Source organism: Malaya genurostris, chromosome 2 (assembly GCF_030247185.1).
Source record: "Malaya genurostris strain Urasoe2022 chromosome 2, Malgen_1.1, whole genome shotgun sequence".
Lineage (NCBI taxonomy): Eukaryota > Metazoa > Arthropoda > Insecta > Diptera > Culicidae > Malaya > Malaya genurostris.
Window position 1 is genome coordinate 263,462,934 of NC_080571.1, and position 17,856 is coordinate 263,480,789.

Genomic DNA, 17,856 nt, shown 5'->3' on the forward strand with positions numbered 1-17,856 from the left:
AAAATATCGATCAATAGAAATTTTAGTTGCCTTGTTCCACATCAATGGCTCGAACAACCCCAGGGGCTGATCCTTGTAGTTTTATTATTATTTTTTTGTAAGTAGTTTCAGTGGCAGCAGTCCATTGCTTCAGTTTTACACTGGACTCTTGGTAAGATTTGCTTCTATCAGCTTCTGTTTTAAATCACACAGACGTTCCTAGGCTATGGTGCCCACTTGGTCACTGTTTTTAGTGTGCTGATTCAAAAAGATTTTATAAAATTGTTGATCAGTGTGTTCATGTTTGTGTCTTATGAATTTAGTTGCAACAGACAACAGACCTCACTCTAACTAATGGTTTTACCTTTTTTTATATATATAAAAAATAGGTATAGAATTCGCTCAAACTTTAGAAAATTTTTCCGAGGCCCGGAGGGCCGAATGACATATACCAATCGATTCAGCTCGACGAACTGAGCAAATGTCCGTGTCTGTGTGTGTGTGTGTGTGTGTGTGTGTGTGTGTGTGTGTGTGTGTGTGTGTGTGTGTGTGTGTGTGTGTGTGTGTGTGTGTGTGTCTGTATGTGTGTTGTCAACTAAGAGGTCGAGATCTCAGAGATGGCTGGACCGATTTTGATCAAACTAGTCGCAAATGAAAGGTCTCCCCTTCACCCAAAACGCTATTGAATGGTTTTGAGATCGGATGTTTACTTTTTGAGTTATACGAGGTTTTATGTCAAAATTTTCAGTTTTTTGACAGTATCTGTCACAATTGACCTTGAAAACAGAATATGTTTCCAGACTTAGATTTCGCACGGTAATAGCTTTCCAACAAGCCATAGATTATTGAAATCCATCCATTTTTAACGGAGATATCGAAATTTTTGTGTTAACGACTTTGTCCCGTATTCCAGTTGTAGAAGTTTTGAGCGCTGTATGACAAAGAAATGCTTGGGAGCAACGGAAAACACGATTTTTTATACTGTTACTTACAATTGTTTCTAAGTACCAAAAAGACTGTGTACAGCATCCGTTTTCATAACATATAGTCTCGGACCGATTTTAGCACGGCTCGTTTTTGGCAACATAATCGTTCGAATGTGACATATATAAACCAGATGATGGCATCCATATACCATTCGAATCAGTTCGTCGAGATCAGCAAATGCGTGTGTGACAAATAATTTCACTCAATTTTCTCGGAAAATTTCTTTTCTACAAATTCAGATTCATATGAAAAGTCGCATGCTCCCAAGCAAAGCTCCTGAATTATGTTTGGTTCAGACCTCTGGTTCCAGAACTACAGGATGATATGTGAAACGAAATTAAAACTGTGTAACTCATTTTTCTCGTAGATAGCTGAACCGATCTAAGATTTAAATTAAATTTAAGAATCATATAAGAATCAAATGAAAAGTTTAAAGATTCTGTAAAACATCTTGCTTTTCAGTCAGATCCAACTTCCGGTTTAGGGGATACAGGGTGATTGGTATAAAAATGTCTATTTCACATAAATTAATCAGGTTTATCGGATTAGCAGATTTGGATAGTCGATAATCAAATAAACTTTTTTCAGTTTTAGTGGTATTCAGTTTCCGATTCAGAAGGCACCTACAAATTTAATTCGTGCTTTGATTTCTTAAAGATGTCTTCACTGATTTTCAAATATTTTGAAACAAATGTAAGCTATACAGCTACTCAGGTGAATTTATCTGACTTTGGCCATACCGATGTTAGAATTCCGGTTTCAGTATAAAATCGTTTCTCAAAGCTCAATCGTTTTCTCAAAAAAAGCCTAATCAAATTTCAGAAACAAAAATTCAAATTAAAATAAACTTATCACGGAACGACCGAAATTAGCTCTGCGCCTAATTCGTATTACTGTTTTTGAATTAGTTGATTTTAACAACAAAATTTCCAAAATAACTATAAAATTAGTTAAAATTGAGAATTTACTTTGCTGAAAAAACTCTTATTTTTAGAGAATGTGTTTAGTTGGTGAATATCCTGGACACAAACCAGCAATATTTCAATCCAACACGAAATTCTCATTGACAACTAATTTTGTTATTAAAATCAGAAAATTTGTTTCAATTTATCTATCACCATCATTACTGAAGGACAGCACAAAGAAACCAAAACTGAAATGGGTATTATAAACAAGTTTATTAGCCAAAAACTCATGAGAAGTGTCAAAGCAAAACAATCCATTAAAAAGCTAAAAAGGATAGTCTTATTGAAACTGCTTGAAAATTGTTTTGATGTTTTTCGCATGTGTTCGATATATCTTTATTTAAATTTCTAAACCGATATGTAAAAATGTCGTAAACTGTTAGTGGAAATCGTATTTATTCAGAATTTGTGCGCACTTGAAGCGATTGTGCGTAATAATGTTTTTACGCGGAACAGTGAAGTGAATTTCGAATGTTTCACTCTAATTGTGATGAAGTTTTTTTGTATCTTCTAACCTTCCGAGCTGCGCCGTCCGGTGTACTACTTGTATTCGGTTTTTGTTTTCCGAGTGCTCAAAGTTTTCAGTGAGAATGAAAAAAAACAGTGATTTAAAAGAAAAAAAAATTCAAAAAGATGTTTGTTTCGTTTATGTCTTTTTCTGCAATACAACATCGTATTTATACCTGCCAATATAGAAAAGACAACCGCGTCTGAAATTTTGTCGGCAGTAGTGTGCCATCTAGTGGCTAGTAGTCATTACGGTGTTACCGTTTCGGTGACAGGGCGCCATATAGCTGCAGATTGCAGAAGCCAATTCAACCATTCATATTGGTTGAAAATAACATTTTATTTCTTTAATTCAACTAAAAAATTAGTTGAATGGAAATGAAATGTGCCTTAGCTAAGAAATGACAGCACGTTTAATTTGTGAATTCAACTAAAAAAAATAGTCATTTCAACAAATATTTTATTATTATTAAGGGAATGAGAATAAAAAATCTAAATTAGCAAAAGTAAGATTTTTATAGTTGTCTCAAAAAATAACTAACTGAAATCAGCAAATCAACTAAATTTTTCGCGAAAATGCTGATTTCGGTCGTTCCGTGTAGTCCCATACAAAATTAATTAATTTTATTCAATTATGACTTCCGGTTCTCGAATTACATGATGATGAATTTTTAAAATTCAAACCGATATAGAAGATGACTAAAAACTCAAAACTGTTGTAATTTATTCGTCATATGGCCATACGAATCGGTTTGGGTTATGCTGGTTCCTGAATACCGGCTCTGGAAGTACTTAAATTACCGTAAACTCTAAAGTGGAACCTACTTCGACATATCATGGCATGTTTAATCGATTATCACACTTTTAGATTCAAATTCGATCCGATTCGCAGTTTCGACATTACAGAGTAATGAGTGAGTAGCATCTCAAATTGTCGTCTAAAACGACGGTCATTAAAATAATGTCATGAAAACTTGAACACCAAAGAATATTCATGCAAAAAACACATACGGATTGATATAAAAAAAAGGTATCATCTCACTGCTAGGTGGATTAAACACGTTTTCGTATATAAGATGACTAATGGAGGTGAGATAAAGAGGGTACCGTTACCCTACTTTTATCTCTACTATTGGTCGATCGTTAGTCCTTGAGCTGAAACGGTGGCCTTTATTATCGTTCCTGCATGCACTTCCCCTTACATTTCACTCACACATCAACTCACCCATTAGACATCCTTACAAAATAAACTGGATGAACATCGTTTGACATCTATTAGTTGGTTTGCTCACATGTTCAGTCTACATTATTTTATTCTAAGGAGTGTATCGAAAAGTAGTTAGCAACATTGATTATTGAATACAAACCTGTTTTAATCCACCTAGTGGTGTAATGATGCCTTTCTCATGTACATACAATATTGTGGTATTCTATTCAAAATTTTTCTCTTCGATTTTTGAAAGAAACCAAGAGATTGTTTGTGCATTAACTAGTATAACATACAGAATAAACCAGTGCTTCGATTGCGTAGGTCATCCTTAAGAACGAAGTGGGTTAACTAATATATGCACTTCCGGCACCGGAACCCGAGAACCGGTATAATTAGAGTCGGTTCGTACGGCCAACAACTAACTTGACGTACAAACTCTACTAGTTTTCATTCAAATTTTGAATTTTTTTTCCAATGTTTACGATTTAAATGTTTGTTGCATCCGAAAATATTTTATGTGACGGTGTACAATATTGAACACACTTTACCCTATAATTCCGGAACCGGAAGTCGGATCAGGATGAAATTCAGGAATTCCGTATGGAACCACAAGACCTTTCATTTGAATCAAAGTTTGTCAAAATCCATTCAGCCATCTCCGAGAAAACCTAGTGAGATTATTTGACACAAACACACACACACATACACACACATACACACACACACACACACACACACACACACACACACACACACACACACACACACACACACACACACACACACACAGACAGACATTGCTCAGCTCGATGAACTGAGTCGACTGGTATATGACACTTGGCCCTCTGGGCCAATTTTCACTAGTCGGTTTTTCAAGTGATTGCATAACCACACACACACACACACACACACACACACACACACACACACACACACACACACACACACACACACACACACACACACACACACACACACACACACACACACACACACACACACACACACACACACACACACACACACACACACACACACACACACACACACACACACACACACACACACACACACACACACACACACACACAGACAGACAGACATTGCTCAGCTCGATGAACTGAGTCGACCGGTTCTATGACACTTGGCCCTCTGGGCCAATTTTCACTAGTCGGTTTTTCAAGTGATTGCATAACCTTTCTATATGAGAAAGGCAAAAAGCAAAATAAAACACATTTTAACATCAGTTTTCGATATATTGTTGAAAAATTACATTTTTATACATTTCACTGATTATATTGAAGAAAATCCTAGTTTCTGTGAAACGCTCGCACCTTGGACTTGACATTCTTCATTAAATTCTGCACAGTTACTTTTGTGACTTTCCTGGTGGCAGCTGTCCAGCTTTTTTTAACTCCTGCTTGTTTTGGGACACTGTACCTTCCTTCCGAAAGTGCCGCTTGACAATTGCCCAATACCTTTCAATTGGCCGAAGATCCGCGCAGTTCGGTGGGTTGATGTCATTTTCCATGAATGGTACATTATTTTTTGACAACCACTGTAAAACGGACTTGGCTTAGTGGGCTGAATCCAAATCCGGCCAGAAGAGAGGAGGAGCCTTAAGATTTCTGTACAGTGGCAGCATTCTCTTCTTCAAACATTCTTCCTCGTACACCTTGGCGTTAATTGTGCCCTTCGTAAAGAAAATCGACGACCGCGAACCGCAGGTACAAATTGCTTGCCAGACCAACACCTTCTGCCCAAACTTTTCCATTACCACCGTGGTGTCAGCGTCGTCCAGGTACTGGAACACCGATTTCGTATAATATTGCGGTCCGGGAAGCGCTCGAGAGTCTTCCTTGGCGTAGGTTTCGTCGTCGATCAGGATGCATCCGTCTTTATTCTGTAGAATCCGTTTATACAGTTTTCGCGCTCTTGATTTGGCCTGAACTTGCTGTACCAGGGACTTTTTCGGTACCTTCTGTTTCTTGTACGTTTTCAGGGAGTTCCGAACTTTGATCCGTTGAATCATCCCGATGCTGGTGTTGAACTGCTTGGCCAAATCCCGCGTCGACGCCGATGGGTTTTTCCTGATGTACTCAACCACTTTTAAGTCCCGGCCGGGCTGGCTGGGATCCGTTTTCCTACCGGTTCGGGGCAAATCCTTCATGGAAAGGGTCTTACCGAACTTCTCGATAATATTTTTGACACTGGTGTGGTGCACTTTCACCCGTTTTGCAATTTCGTTGTACGTGACACCACTTTCTGAGCACCAAGTGTGCAGAATTTTCTTTCGCGTTTCCGGATCAATTCGACTCATCATTGAAACGATAAACCGTACCGAAACCAATTGATTGCGCAGCTGTTATTGACATGTAAACAAGCATGTTACCGCCGGAGTAATAATTGTTTGAATGTTACTAACTACTTATCGATACACTCCTTATAATTCTATTTTAAGTTCTAGAATATCAAATTATGATGAAGAAAAGATGATCAACATATTTACTTTATTCAGGTTGTTAAAGTTTGACGTTTGTTCTCGGGAAAAACAGTTTGGATGGCATAGCGAAGATACAACTTCTCATGGGTGTTTAGTTAATTGTAATTTTTCTACTGACATAAACTGCTACGTTAAGACGGACCAACAACAGAAAATAGTCTGTGATTCGTGGAACTACACAATATGCTGATCTAACGAACGACGATACTAATTTCTATGTTGAAACGTTGTCATTTACAAACGCTGATATCTGCGCTTTGCTGAATTTCCACTTGATTAACATTTGACAAAAAAAACCTCGATAGCTAACAAAGTACGCGTTGATAGGTATGCTTTGAAATTCAAAGCAAATTCTTCACTTCTACATGAATGAAAATCGGAACGGAAAACCAATGTCATTCATAGCACACCGTTTGACAGGAGAGAAAATTCAAACCCGGATATTTTCACATCCTTCCAGTATCTATAATTTGTGCTCAAAATTTTATGCGATGTTTCTCCAATTGCTTTCACTGTCACTAGCCCACATCGACATGTGTCCCATCGATGAACGGACAAAGACCTCTCAATATATTCAAATGATATTCAGTGGAATGTTTTGTTTACGTTTACTATCCTGACTGTCGGACGTTCGCTGTACGATGCATCTTGGCGTGAACACAAAGCCCCAACATGTAACCTCGTTTATAACTTTTGTTTTATCACCCTTACCCTCGTTTCAAGTGCATTCGAAAGGGTCGCAGAATTTGACCCGTGCGGCACAAATCAGTTGTCAAGCCTACCAAAACAAAAAAGGTCAAGTTCCGTCTCGGATTGTAGTAGCAACGTGGGTTTCAGGTTTTTGCTTTTACGTTTTCCAGTTGCCTCCAGCTACCATTGGGTAATCAGAGCTTTTACGTGCACAGAGCGGTTGGAACAAGCAACTAGTGTGCTATAATACGATTACCCTCAGCCCACCATGCGGCTCCGTAGCGTGACCGACCAGGCATAACCAACCGCAGGGATGCAATTCATATCAATCGATTTCCGTTCGCCGCAACCAACTTTCGAGTCCCTTTCGGCACCGCCTGGTGTTGATATTTATAGATTCATCCATTGGATGAAAGGACCTACTCGAACTTGCCCTCGGTCACGGCAAATCGATCGTTATCGTTGTCGTTTGCCATTAATTTATTTACTCACTATCACACACACACACCGAACGGCTGCATGTCACATCATCACTTCGTGCACTGGTCTTCACTTCTTCGTAGTGTTGCTGCTGTAGTCTTCGACCGTCGTAGCCGTCGTCGTCGTTGTCGTCGTCGTCGTCGTTGTTGACGACGTCGACGCCGATGTTTGACACAACGACCACGTACCCGGCGGGGTCTCTATGTAGATCAACAACAACGCGCGCGTCACAGCACCATTTCCATATTATCTGCGACTATCCATCATGAACTCTTTCTATTTTTCCCCCCGATTCCGTTTTGCCGATTATCGCTGTGGGCCAGGAAGGCAATATCGGACCGGCTCACACTCGGAAGACCCGTCCGCCTACACGATTCCCATCCCGGACCGCGTTTGTTTTTGTTCGATGGCTTTTCCCGTCGTTCGACGACCGCAGCTGCCACCACCGCGCGCACCGGTAGTCGGTATTCAGTCCGTTTCTTTGGTCGTGCTCCGACAGACAGCCGGCGGCGACCGGCCAGGACCCGACTCGCCACAAGTTTATCCACACCAATTTTTTTGTTGTTGTTGTTGTTGTTGCCGGAAGGTTAACGCTTAGATGAAACCTCCAGAGCATAGAATAACTTTGCGCGCACGAAAGAACCACAAACACGGCGAAGACCCGGCTTCGACAGCCCGGACATAAACTGCACTGATACTCTCTCTCTCTCTCTCTCTCTCTCTCTTCAATAGGTACAATTATTTTCCTTTCGCCGGTAGCACTGCGGGCGCCAATCAAATTGCTTCTTCTGCATATCGATCACGTTGTTCGTCGTTTTGTTCGAATTTCACTTAGCACTCTTAGGTATCTTCGACCACCGTCTCTCCCGTGGATGCTTGCGATGATGTTCTAATACTTCTGGCGGTTCTGGATTCCACTCGACTACTGTTTCGCGCGTCCGTTTATCGGTCGCAACGTCACACGGCAGAAACGGCCAAACATCAGATGGCGCTTCGTCGAATCAAACTCCTAAAATCACACCGAGATGAAATGAAAATTCAAATAAACCCGTTGTCAACCACCCCCGCCTCAGACCGAGTCTGAGTACATATTTGCCGGGGCATAGTATTTTGGGATCAATCGAGCTTGTCGATGCGGGATATGAACTGTTTCTGTGGGGGTGAGTGTGTGTGTGCCTGTGCGGTTGATTGTTGGCAATTTAGGTGGTTGAGTTTGGCGTTGAGATTGCGTTAGTTGAGAGGGAAATTTCAATATGTTTCTGATATGAGCCAAAAGTGTGTACGTGCTTGAAATTCAGTTTAAATGTTGAATTATTAAATATTTTGGATTGAAACAATACTGTCATTAGTTGAATTTACCTTTTCGACCATGTTTAAAATTAAGTCAGCCTTGACTTTTTTTTTAAATATTCGACTTTTTTAATAACACAAAACATTTTATTAGAATTATTTGTACTGCAAATTGAATATCTGATCAGGAACGTTCCTATCTAAAATTTTTTTACGAATTGCTGAAGAAAAAACGTGTTTAATCCACCTAACAGTGAGATGATACCTTTTTTGAACCATGTTTTTTTGCATGAATATTCTTCGGCGTTTAATTCATTATGACATTATTGTAATGACCGTTGTTTTAAGCGGTAATTTGAGATTTTAATCACTCATTATTGTGTAACGTGGAAACTGCAAATCGGATCGAGTTTGAATATAAACATGTGACAATCGATTGAACATTTCATGAGATGTAGAAGTAAGTTGTTATTATTAGTTTTTCGTCATTATTTACGGTACCTCCAGAGCCGGTACTCAGGAACCAGCATAACCCAAAACGGTTCACCGTAAATTAACATGACGAATAGTTTTGAGTCTAACTTCTTGCAATAGTTTTGAGTCTAACTTCTTATATCGGTTTGAATTTAAAAAACTCATCACCCTGTAGTTCCAGATTCGGAACGCAACGGAACGGGTAAAATTCACCAATTGTGTAAGGGACCATAACTCTTTCAATTTGAATTATTGTTTACGAAATTCGATCTGGCCTTTTTTGAGAAAACGATTGAGCTTTGAGAAACAAATCTGCGAACCCGATAAACCTGATTAATTTATGTGAAATGGACATTTTTATACTAATCAACCGGAAGTTGGATCTGACTAAAAAGCAAGACCTTTTATCTGAATCTTAGATGGTTCTACGATCTACGAGAAAAATGAGTTACACTTTTTTAATTTAATTTCACATATCCTGTAGTTCCGGAACCAGAAGTCGGAACATAATTTCAGGAATCTTATTTGGGAGCGTACGACTTTTCATATGAATCTGAGTTTGTAGAAAACGGTTGTGTCATCTCCGAGAAAATTGAGTGAAATTATTTGTCACACACGCATTTGCTGATCTCGACGAACTGATTCGAATGGTATATGGGTGTTATGTTCTTCCAGCACTTATTGCTATAAGTAATTTAAACCAATATAATTATGGAATTGTTTTCAACTCGAAAATTTTCCATCATCTGGTTTACATATGTCATATTCGAACGATTACGTTGTCGAAAACGAACCGTGCTAACAACGGTCCGAAGCAAAATGTCACGAAAAAGCATGCTGTACACAGTCTGTTTGATACTTAGAAAGAATTGTATGTAACAGAATAAAAAATCGTGTTTTACTTTGCTCCCAAGAATTGCTTTGTCATACAATGCACAAAACTCCTACTGTTGGAATAGGGGGAAAAGTCGCTTATACAAAAATGTCGATATCTCCGTTGAAAATAGACGGATTTCAATAATCTATGGCTTTTTGGATAGCTATTACCGTGTGCAATCTAAGTTTGGAAACATATTTTGTTTTCAAGGGCAAGTGTGACAGATACTGTAAAAAAACTGAAAATTTTGACATAAAACTTCGTATAACTTAAAAAGTAAACATCCAATCTCAAAACCATTCAATAGCGTTATGGGTGACGGGGAGACCTTTCATTCGCGACAACACACATACAGACCCACACACATACACACACATGGCCATTTGCTCAGTTTATCGAGCTGAATCGATTGGTATATGACATTCGTCCCTCCATGCCTAGGAAAATTTTCCTAAAGTTTGAGCGAATTCTATACATATTTTTTATATATATGAAAAAAGGTAAAAACCAGTGCAAACTCTAGTCTCTCTGTCCAAAACTCGAGCGCATGAAAAGGATTCGACAAGATCAGGCACGTATCCAGAGGGGGGGCCCAAGGGGCCATGGCCCCTCCTGAAATCGAAGCAAAGTAATTTTCATTTTGAAATTTTTAGCCACTATTTCCGGAACCAGGAACGAAAATAAGTTTTTTGACCATCAACTAACAAGGTTTGCTGATTAGAAAATTCTACCAACTGGATGACCAGAAAGTGCCATGAGAATTAGTACTGAGCAAACATATCATAGTTTCAACAATATTCTGCGAATGAAAAAGATGGCCTGCCGCTGGATACCACACTTGCATACTCAGGATTAAAAAGATGAACGCAAGCACACTTTGGAAGCATGTTCGCCTATGCTGATGATGCTGATATCGATTGGTTACTGTTGACGAAGTCTAGATCCATTATTATAGGCCAGGGAACACAATGATTAACCGACAATAGACTGAAATCGGCACGAGTGCTTCGAATCGGCCTAGGGAGGCTAAATTTGGTGGAATGGCTATGAAGTCGGATCTTTGGGTTTGTCTCGGTATAGTTTTCGTGGACTTCGTGAAACAGCATACAAGTCTATGAAACCATAAGACCTTCCATTAGAATCCAATGCAAATCGTCCTAGTCATCTCTGAGAAATTTATGTGAGTTCCGTTTTGGAGTTTTTGGGCCGCTACAAAGAAGATTTTTCTCTTCTTGTATCGTCACTCACAATGACGAATTTAAATTTTTATTACTCATCACCCTCAAATTCAAATATATTCATGCAGGGTTGAAAAAGTCTGTAAACTCGAAAAAATAAGTTTGCGGACTCCAGGTTTTCTTCAAAGAATGATGCACGGAATTGGTATAGCAATTTCAAAAATGAATTTGTAAATTTTTACAAACGTCTACAAAAACGTGATTTTCAAAAGTCTACAAAAAATTTTGCAACTGAAACATGTCTGCAGCTTATTTTAAAAATCTACTGATTTACAATCTGCAGGTCTAGCATCTCTGAGCCAGACACGGAAGATGATTCGATGAAATTAAATAGGATCATGTAGGACTTCATTTGAATATAAATTTGTTAAAATCGGCGCGACCTTCTGTTCGACAAATAATCAACAAATTTTGCAAAATTTGCAAGAGTTACAAGAGCTTACTGAATAGTTTCAAAATATTTGTTCCATTGTACATCGTGACTTATAAGAATACACCCTTGAAATTGAAGGTTTGCATACCCCATCTCTTTGACACATAGAACTTCTCGCTTCAATCCCTCATTGTCCAATCCAAAATATGTGAGTGCATATTTATTTAAATCGCCAATAACTTGCACTCACCCTCCAAAAAAAAAGGCGGGTGGGTAATGTCAGAGACATAACTGGATGTCGTGAATACGAAAACAACTGACATGTTCCTTAACACTTCCGAATATCAATTGTATGAATTATGCAAGCATTCCCCTTTTTCACATATTTCGCAAAAACAAAGAAGGCTTCACTTGATCTCGATTACTGTGAATTTCATACAGCGAAAAGTGCACAAATCTAATCAAACTGTTCTTGATTTGCACTAAACTGATGATAATTACCTTCGATCTGCGAACAACAAATCCTAATAGTTCTTTAGAAAACTTTTAGAGCCATTAGAACGACTGATTTTGTGTAATGCTCTCCACCATTATTTTTTCACCAATGCTAATGACTGGCAGCTGTGATGTAATCGCTCTTGTCGAAAGCGAAACTAGCAGTGCAGACGACACAAAACACATCTGCTCGCAGTGGCGATAGAATCCAAACTGATTCAATTTTTGTTAAGAGTTTTCTTTTTATGTGATTTCGTTTGTAGCTTTTTCACTAACGGGCGTTCCTAACAACTATAAAAATAGCCGGATACAGAATTTTAATGTCGATTATTTCATTTCGGATTTGCATTTCATTGAAAGAAACTATCAGGGTGCTGTACGGGATTCATTCCTGCCTTTCAGAAGGACCAAATTGTGGAACTCACTACGATATTAAACACTGTTCGGAACATTTCCCTCGAACGATTTGTTGTACAGCAGCAGATATTTTGTTCTCTTCCTCAGAACGCGTTCTGATTGGCTGGTGTTGACATGGGTCAAATTAGACAGGTTTTTCAATAGCGTACTATTGAAATACTTCAATGCTTTTGCTATACACGTTTAAGTTGAAAAATTTCGATTCTATTGGTAGTTAGATTATATACATCCTTTCACGGATCACTGAGCTATGAGCTTTAAAAATACGAGAAAGGCAAACGCGCCTTATGAATTATCCTCTATGATACTCGTTTATACCAAACATTTCAGAAAAGTTTAATTTTTAACTATTTGAGATTATGTCACACAACTGAAAATTTTATCATAAAATTGTGATAATATTTCCGAGGGCATGTAGCAAAAATTATGTTGATTCGTTAGATACAACAAGAGATATTCACGATCAAAAACTTATCACTCTCTCAGAGGGTAAATTTTGAAAAGGCACCCCATAGTAAAGTAAGTCGTATTCACGACAAAAATTACTAAAGGCACAAGAATCATCAGTTAGATGCATTATTTCTTATTTGTGGGCCTCTCCCGAAACGAAATCCTAGGTACGAGACTGGACAAGATTAAATTACTATTGAGTTCAATTTTAGAAACTGAATATTAGAAACGAAGCAGGCTTTGACAATTATTTGAACACATCCCTGTATTCCTGCTATATCATTAAAAAGCCTATTCTTAATCCACTGAAAGGCGTGGTAATGTCTTTCTTCTCTCATTCACACAGTCTCTTAAGAAATTTTTTTTTCATTAAAGGGCGAAGCCACCATTTTTTTGGTTTACTCTTCGCTATACGAGACTGAGTATCAATTTGAAAAACTCAAAACTAACTAACCATTTTCTCACTAATAGTACTGTTGTTGTACCGTTGAATTCCACTATGTTATATCACGTCATTACACTCACAAAGTCACTATTTTCACAGTCACTATTTTTCCGAAAGTGTATCAAACGTTATAATACAGATACGTATTTCGGAATGCTATTTGCATCCTTCTTCAGTGTATCGGTTTTATAAGTTTATTATTAAACCGATACACTGAAGAAGGATGCAAATAGCATTCCGAAATACGAATCTGTATTATAACGTTTGATACACTTTCGGAAAAATAGTGACTGTGAAAATAGTGACTTTGTGAGTGTAGTGACGTGATATAACATAGTGGAATTCAACGGTACAACAACAGTACTATTAGTGAAAACATTCCACTAACAGCTCAAAACAGAAATTTAGTAACCATTTTCTGTCATAATTTTGAACGCTCAGTCATTTATTGAAGGATTTAAATAATTTAACAACCAATCGATTCGGAAACATTTAACTTAAACATGTATGGAAACGTCGTTTTAGTATTTCAACAGTTTACGATTGAAAAATTGGTTTGAATTGACCTATGTTTTCACGAGTCAATCACAGCTTGCCAATGATGTCATCCTCTCGTCCGATTTGCGCAGTATGAACTATCGCACATAAGGGAATCTATAAATATATGCCCAAATACATTTCTGCTTTAAGTTAACCTCTGACTGCCAGCGAGGAAGGTGTTTGAGTGGTGAGTGGATGACAAAACTGAAAGTTACATTCATTCGCTCGCTGGATAGTCTCTTTTGTATGTGTGCGGTGTGTTGATACCATATTCACTTGAATATATTGAATACCAGTTAGCTGTTTATTTTGATTCACGTGCAAATGGATCCAGTATAAAGATGTGTTATAATAATCATAGATACTTCTTTTACATTAAATGTAACCTAGCATAAGCCCTCGGATCCTATTATTGAACCAAACCATTAGCGTGAAATCGAATTGAAAATTTAGGGGTTAGCCAAATTTTTTGCTAGGGCACATAACCGTTTTCATTATTTTTACGTTTCGTCTTTGACTCATCAAATTGAACTGCTTAGTGCTAAACTCGGCAGTTCAATTTGAACCGCTAAGCAGACGTAAAGTTTCTGCTACTTACAGAACACTTTTTGTTTTGCAACGAAGTGCAATGTCTTTTCTGACGTGCCGAACGAAAACGTGTTTTCGACTATTTCTGGCCGATGCAGGTATGGTCATTTAGGGGTTAGCCAAATTTTTTGCTAGGGCACATAACCGTTTTCATTATTTTTACGTTTCGTCTTTGACTCATCAGTGTAGAGCAGTTCAAATTGAACTGCATAGTGCTAAACTCGGCAAAAGTGTTCTGTAAGTAGCAGAAACTTTACGTCTGCTTAGCGGTTCAAATTGAACTGCCGAGTTTAGCTCTAAGCAGTTCAATTTGAACTGCTCTGCACTGATGAGTCAAAGACGAAACGTAAAAATAAAAATAACGAATTGAATAGTTAGAAAATGATTTAGTCTTATGAAGCGTAATATTTTGATCTAATCTTACTTCCAAGAATCTCATAGAAGGAATCCAGAGTAAGTGTAACAAAAACAATGCAATATATTGCAAATAGTTATACAGTATCAATTAGAACAGGAATTAAACGCTTCAAAAGATTCAGAGCTTAGTACAAATGAGTTGTACTTTAGATGCAATATCATATGGTATTAAACACAAGATAAGCTGATCTACGATTTTACATGTATCATTTGAATAGGACCCCTCACTGAACTCGAGTCACAAATGTCATCAATGAAAGTAACAAAATATTTTGTGCGGACTGTTCCTCATGTTTGTCTCCTTGTATCGTTGCCAAAGTATTCTCAGACCCTTTCCGAAGATTTTTCGGAACGGTTTTTCACGTTCACGTTTTTCGATCAAAATATATAACATCTTCTCTTGAATCGCTGTTTATAAAATGAATAAGTTTGCAAGTTCTCTTTTTTGAAAATTATCATTATAAAATGAAATCGTTTCATTTGTCCAAGTTTATATCTGGAGGTTATTCGGATCCAAAATTGATCTTTTAAGTAACTTTGAAATCATCATAATTGACATTCATTTAAAGGATCGTTTTCAAAAACTTTGAAATGTCAAAATTTGTGTAAGACATCAAAATAGAATAGAATCAATTGTTCTGAAAGAATCTAATTGTCAAATTGATCATTGGCAAAAAATCTGAGCGCTTAAAGTAGAGTAATGTTATATTTTGTCAGCGTTTGGAGCATCCATCATCATCTTTATTTTTGTATTGATTAGAATTATTTCATTTTCAATACAATTATGCTCGGTCGTATCTTGAGTACAACTCTATAATTTTTATTTCTCAATCTAGAGGGTTTCCGGAAAATTTATAGGTCTACCTCTTAAGATAATTTCTAAGAATTTCATTTCTAGCATTAATTTCTGATATAAATTCATTCAGATCGATTCGGATGGATACCAAAAGTATGCTTCAGCGCTTACGTCACATATTCGATCACATTCCTCAAACTAAATGTATGGAAAATAATACATTTGAACATTTGATCATTGGTTAGATCTGATAAAATTGCAGAAACAGAAAATTGTGCTATTTGCTGGTTGCGTCATTTATACGATTATATCTACTGAACCGGAAAAGTTAGCCAGAGGCTCATCGAACTTGATAAATAATCCAATAATAACTTTCAAATGAGCCCAAACTTTCTGAAATCGGTCATGCCATTTCCGAGAAAAGTGAGAGCATAGGAAAAAAGTGCGGGTTGTTGGTTGCGACACTTATACCGTTATACCTCCGGAATCAAAAGCGATAGCTATTTAATCTTCGAACTTGATCAATTGCAGAAATAGTCGCCTTGAACCGAGCCTGACTTTGTTGAAATCTAGAAAAAATCGTTGAAAACTGCACACACAGATATTTTTCGATCTCGTCGAGTTGAGTCAAATGGGGGAACTCCGGAGCTCCGATCAAAAGTCGGTTTCTCCAGCAATTCTGTTTGACTGCTATCTCCGGTATCGAAACAACAAAACACATTTGTATGGCCATAAATGGAATAAATATTGAATTAGTTTTAAAGATTTTTACATACTTAGCATCATCATTTCATATTGTGGCTTAAAATTGCCAACGTTTTTTACTCTGTAATTTCGGAACCGGAAGTTGACTCCGGATAGAATTCACATCATCCTATGAGACCACAAAAACTTTCCTTTGAGAAACTTAGTGAAACTTGGTTCAACTATTCCTCAGAAATCGAAGTAAGCTCCGTTTTCTATTTGGAGTTTTTGACCAAAATTTCAGGTGCTTCCGGAATCGGTAATCGGGAACCGTTATAAGCAAAACCGGTTTCTCCATCAACTAACAATAGCTATGTATTGGAACAGTTTTCACCACAGTTTCGTAGAGTTTACACGTTCTTTGCATTGTCATTTATATTATTGTTCGAAAGTGTTAACTTTCGTCACCTTATAACTCCGGAACCGAAAGTCGGATACTGGTGAAATTTCATAGCAATACATGGAATCGTAAGTCAGTCGAAGTAAGTTACATTGATTGATTTTTAACCACAGTTTCCGGTACTTTCGAAACGGAATGGAAATCAGAAGACGGTTATTAGAATCTTTCTTACGATTATCGCATCGTTTCACTCTCAATGACAGTATTTATTTTTCAACACACTGCTTCCGGTAATTCCGCAGACGAAAGTCAGACCCGGATAAAATTCAATTTTAATCGTAAAACCTTTCACTTGAGCCTAAGCTTGTGAAAATCGATTAATCCATCCCTGAGAAAAAGAAGTGAATTCGACTTTGGAGTTTTTGAGCACTCCTCCGGGTACTTCCGGAACTAGCTTTAGGATTCAAATCCTAAGCAACGTAATATTTTTTAACTAATCAAATGTCAAAAAAACGAATTGGAATTATTGGAAAGAATTTGTTGAACGGGGGCCAGAAAATAATGTTTGGGTTCATTTCGAAATCCAATATGGCGGCTTCCGGTTCATTAGTATTCCTTTAAAACCCTAATATATTGATATTTTTGAAACGGGTTTGATGAAAAGGTACCTAAAAATGATGTTTGAGATCAAATATCAATAGATAGTAAGTCGCCATATTGATTTATGAGAAGACCTAGAGAAAAAAAAATAAAAAAATACTCAAATTGTAAGGATTTTTAGGGGATATCAATAAACCGGAAGTTGCCATCATGGTTTTCAGAACCACCTCAAACATCGTTTTCTGTAAGCTATTCATAAAATTCGTTTTGAAAATACCCATATTGTGGGGGTTTTCAGGAAATGTCACGAAACCGGAAATCGCCATCTTGGATTTTGAAACGACGCCAAATATTATTTTCTTCCATCTACTGACATCACATACGTTCCGAAAATAGCCATATGATAAGGGTTTTCCACATTCATTACACGAAACTTTTTCTACGAAATGAA

The 17,856-nt window shown here is 37.5% G+C and overlaps 1 protein-coding gene across 15 annotated transcripts in view; it reads right to left on the reverse strand.

Annotated features, from left to right (window-relative positions):
• Positions 1–17,856, reverse strand: part of LOC131429786 (dual 3',5'-cyclic-AMP and -GMP phosphodiesterase 11-like) — a 346,593-nt gene that overhangs the window by 173,404 nt on the left and 155,333 nt on the right. For 3 of the 15 annotated variants that reach the window (XM_058594133.1, XM_058594131.1, XM_058594144.1), the window contains exon 1: positions 7,098–7,155. The exons of 8 other annotated variants lie outside the window; for them this stretch is intronic. In XM_058594133.1, the coding sequence (XP_058450116.1) occupies positions 7,098–7,140 (43 nt within the window). In that variant the 5' untranslated portion in view covers positions 7,141–7,155. Of the gene's footprint in view, positions 1–7,097; positions 7,156–7,264; positions 8,331–17,856 lie in introns of those variants that run through there. 4 more of the 15 variants (XM_058594137.1, XM_058594139.1, XM_058594140.1 and 1 more) reach the window with 3 other exon arrangements.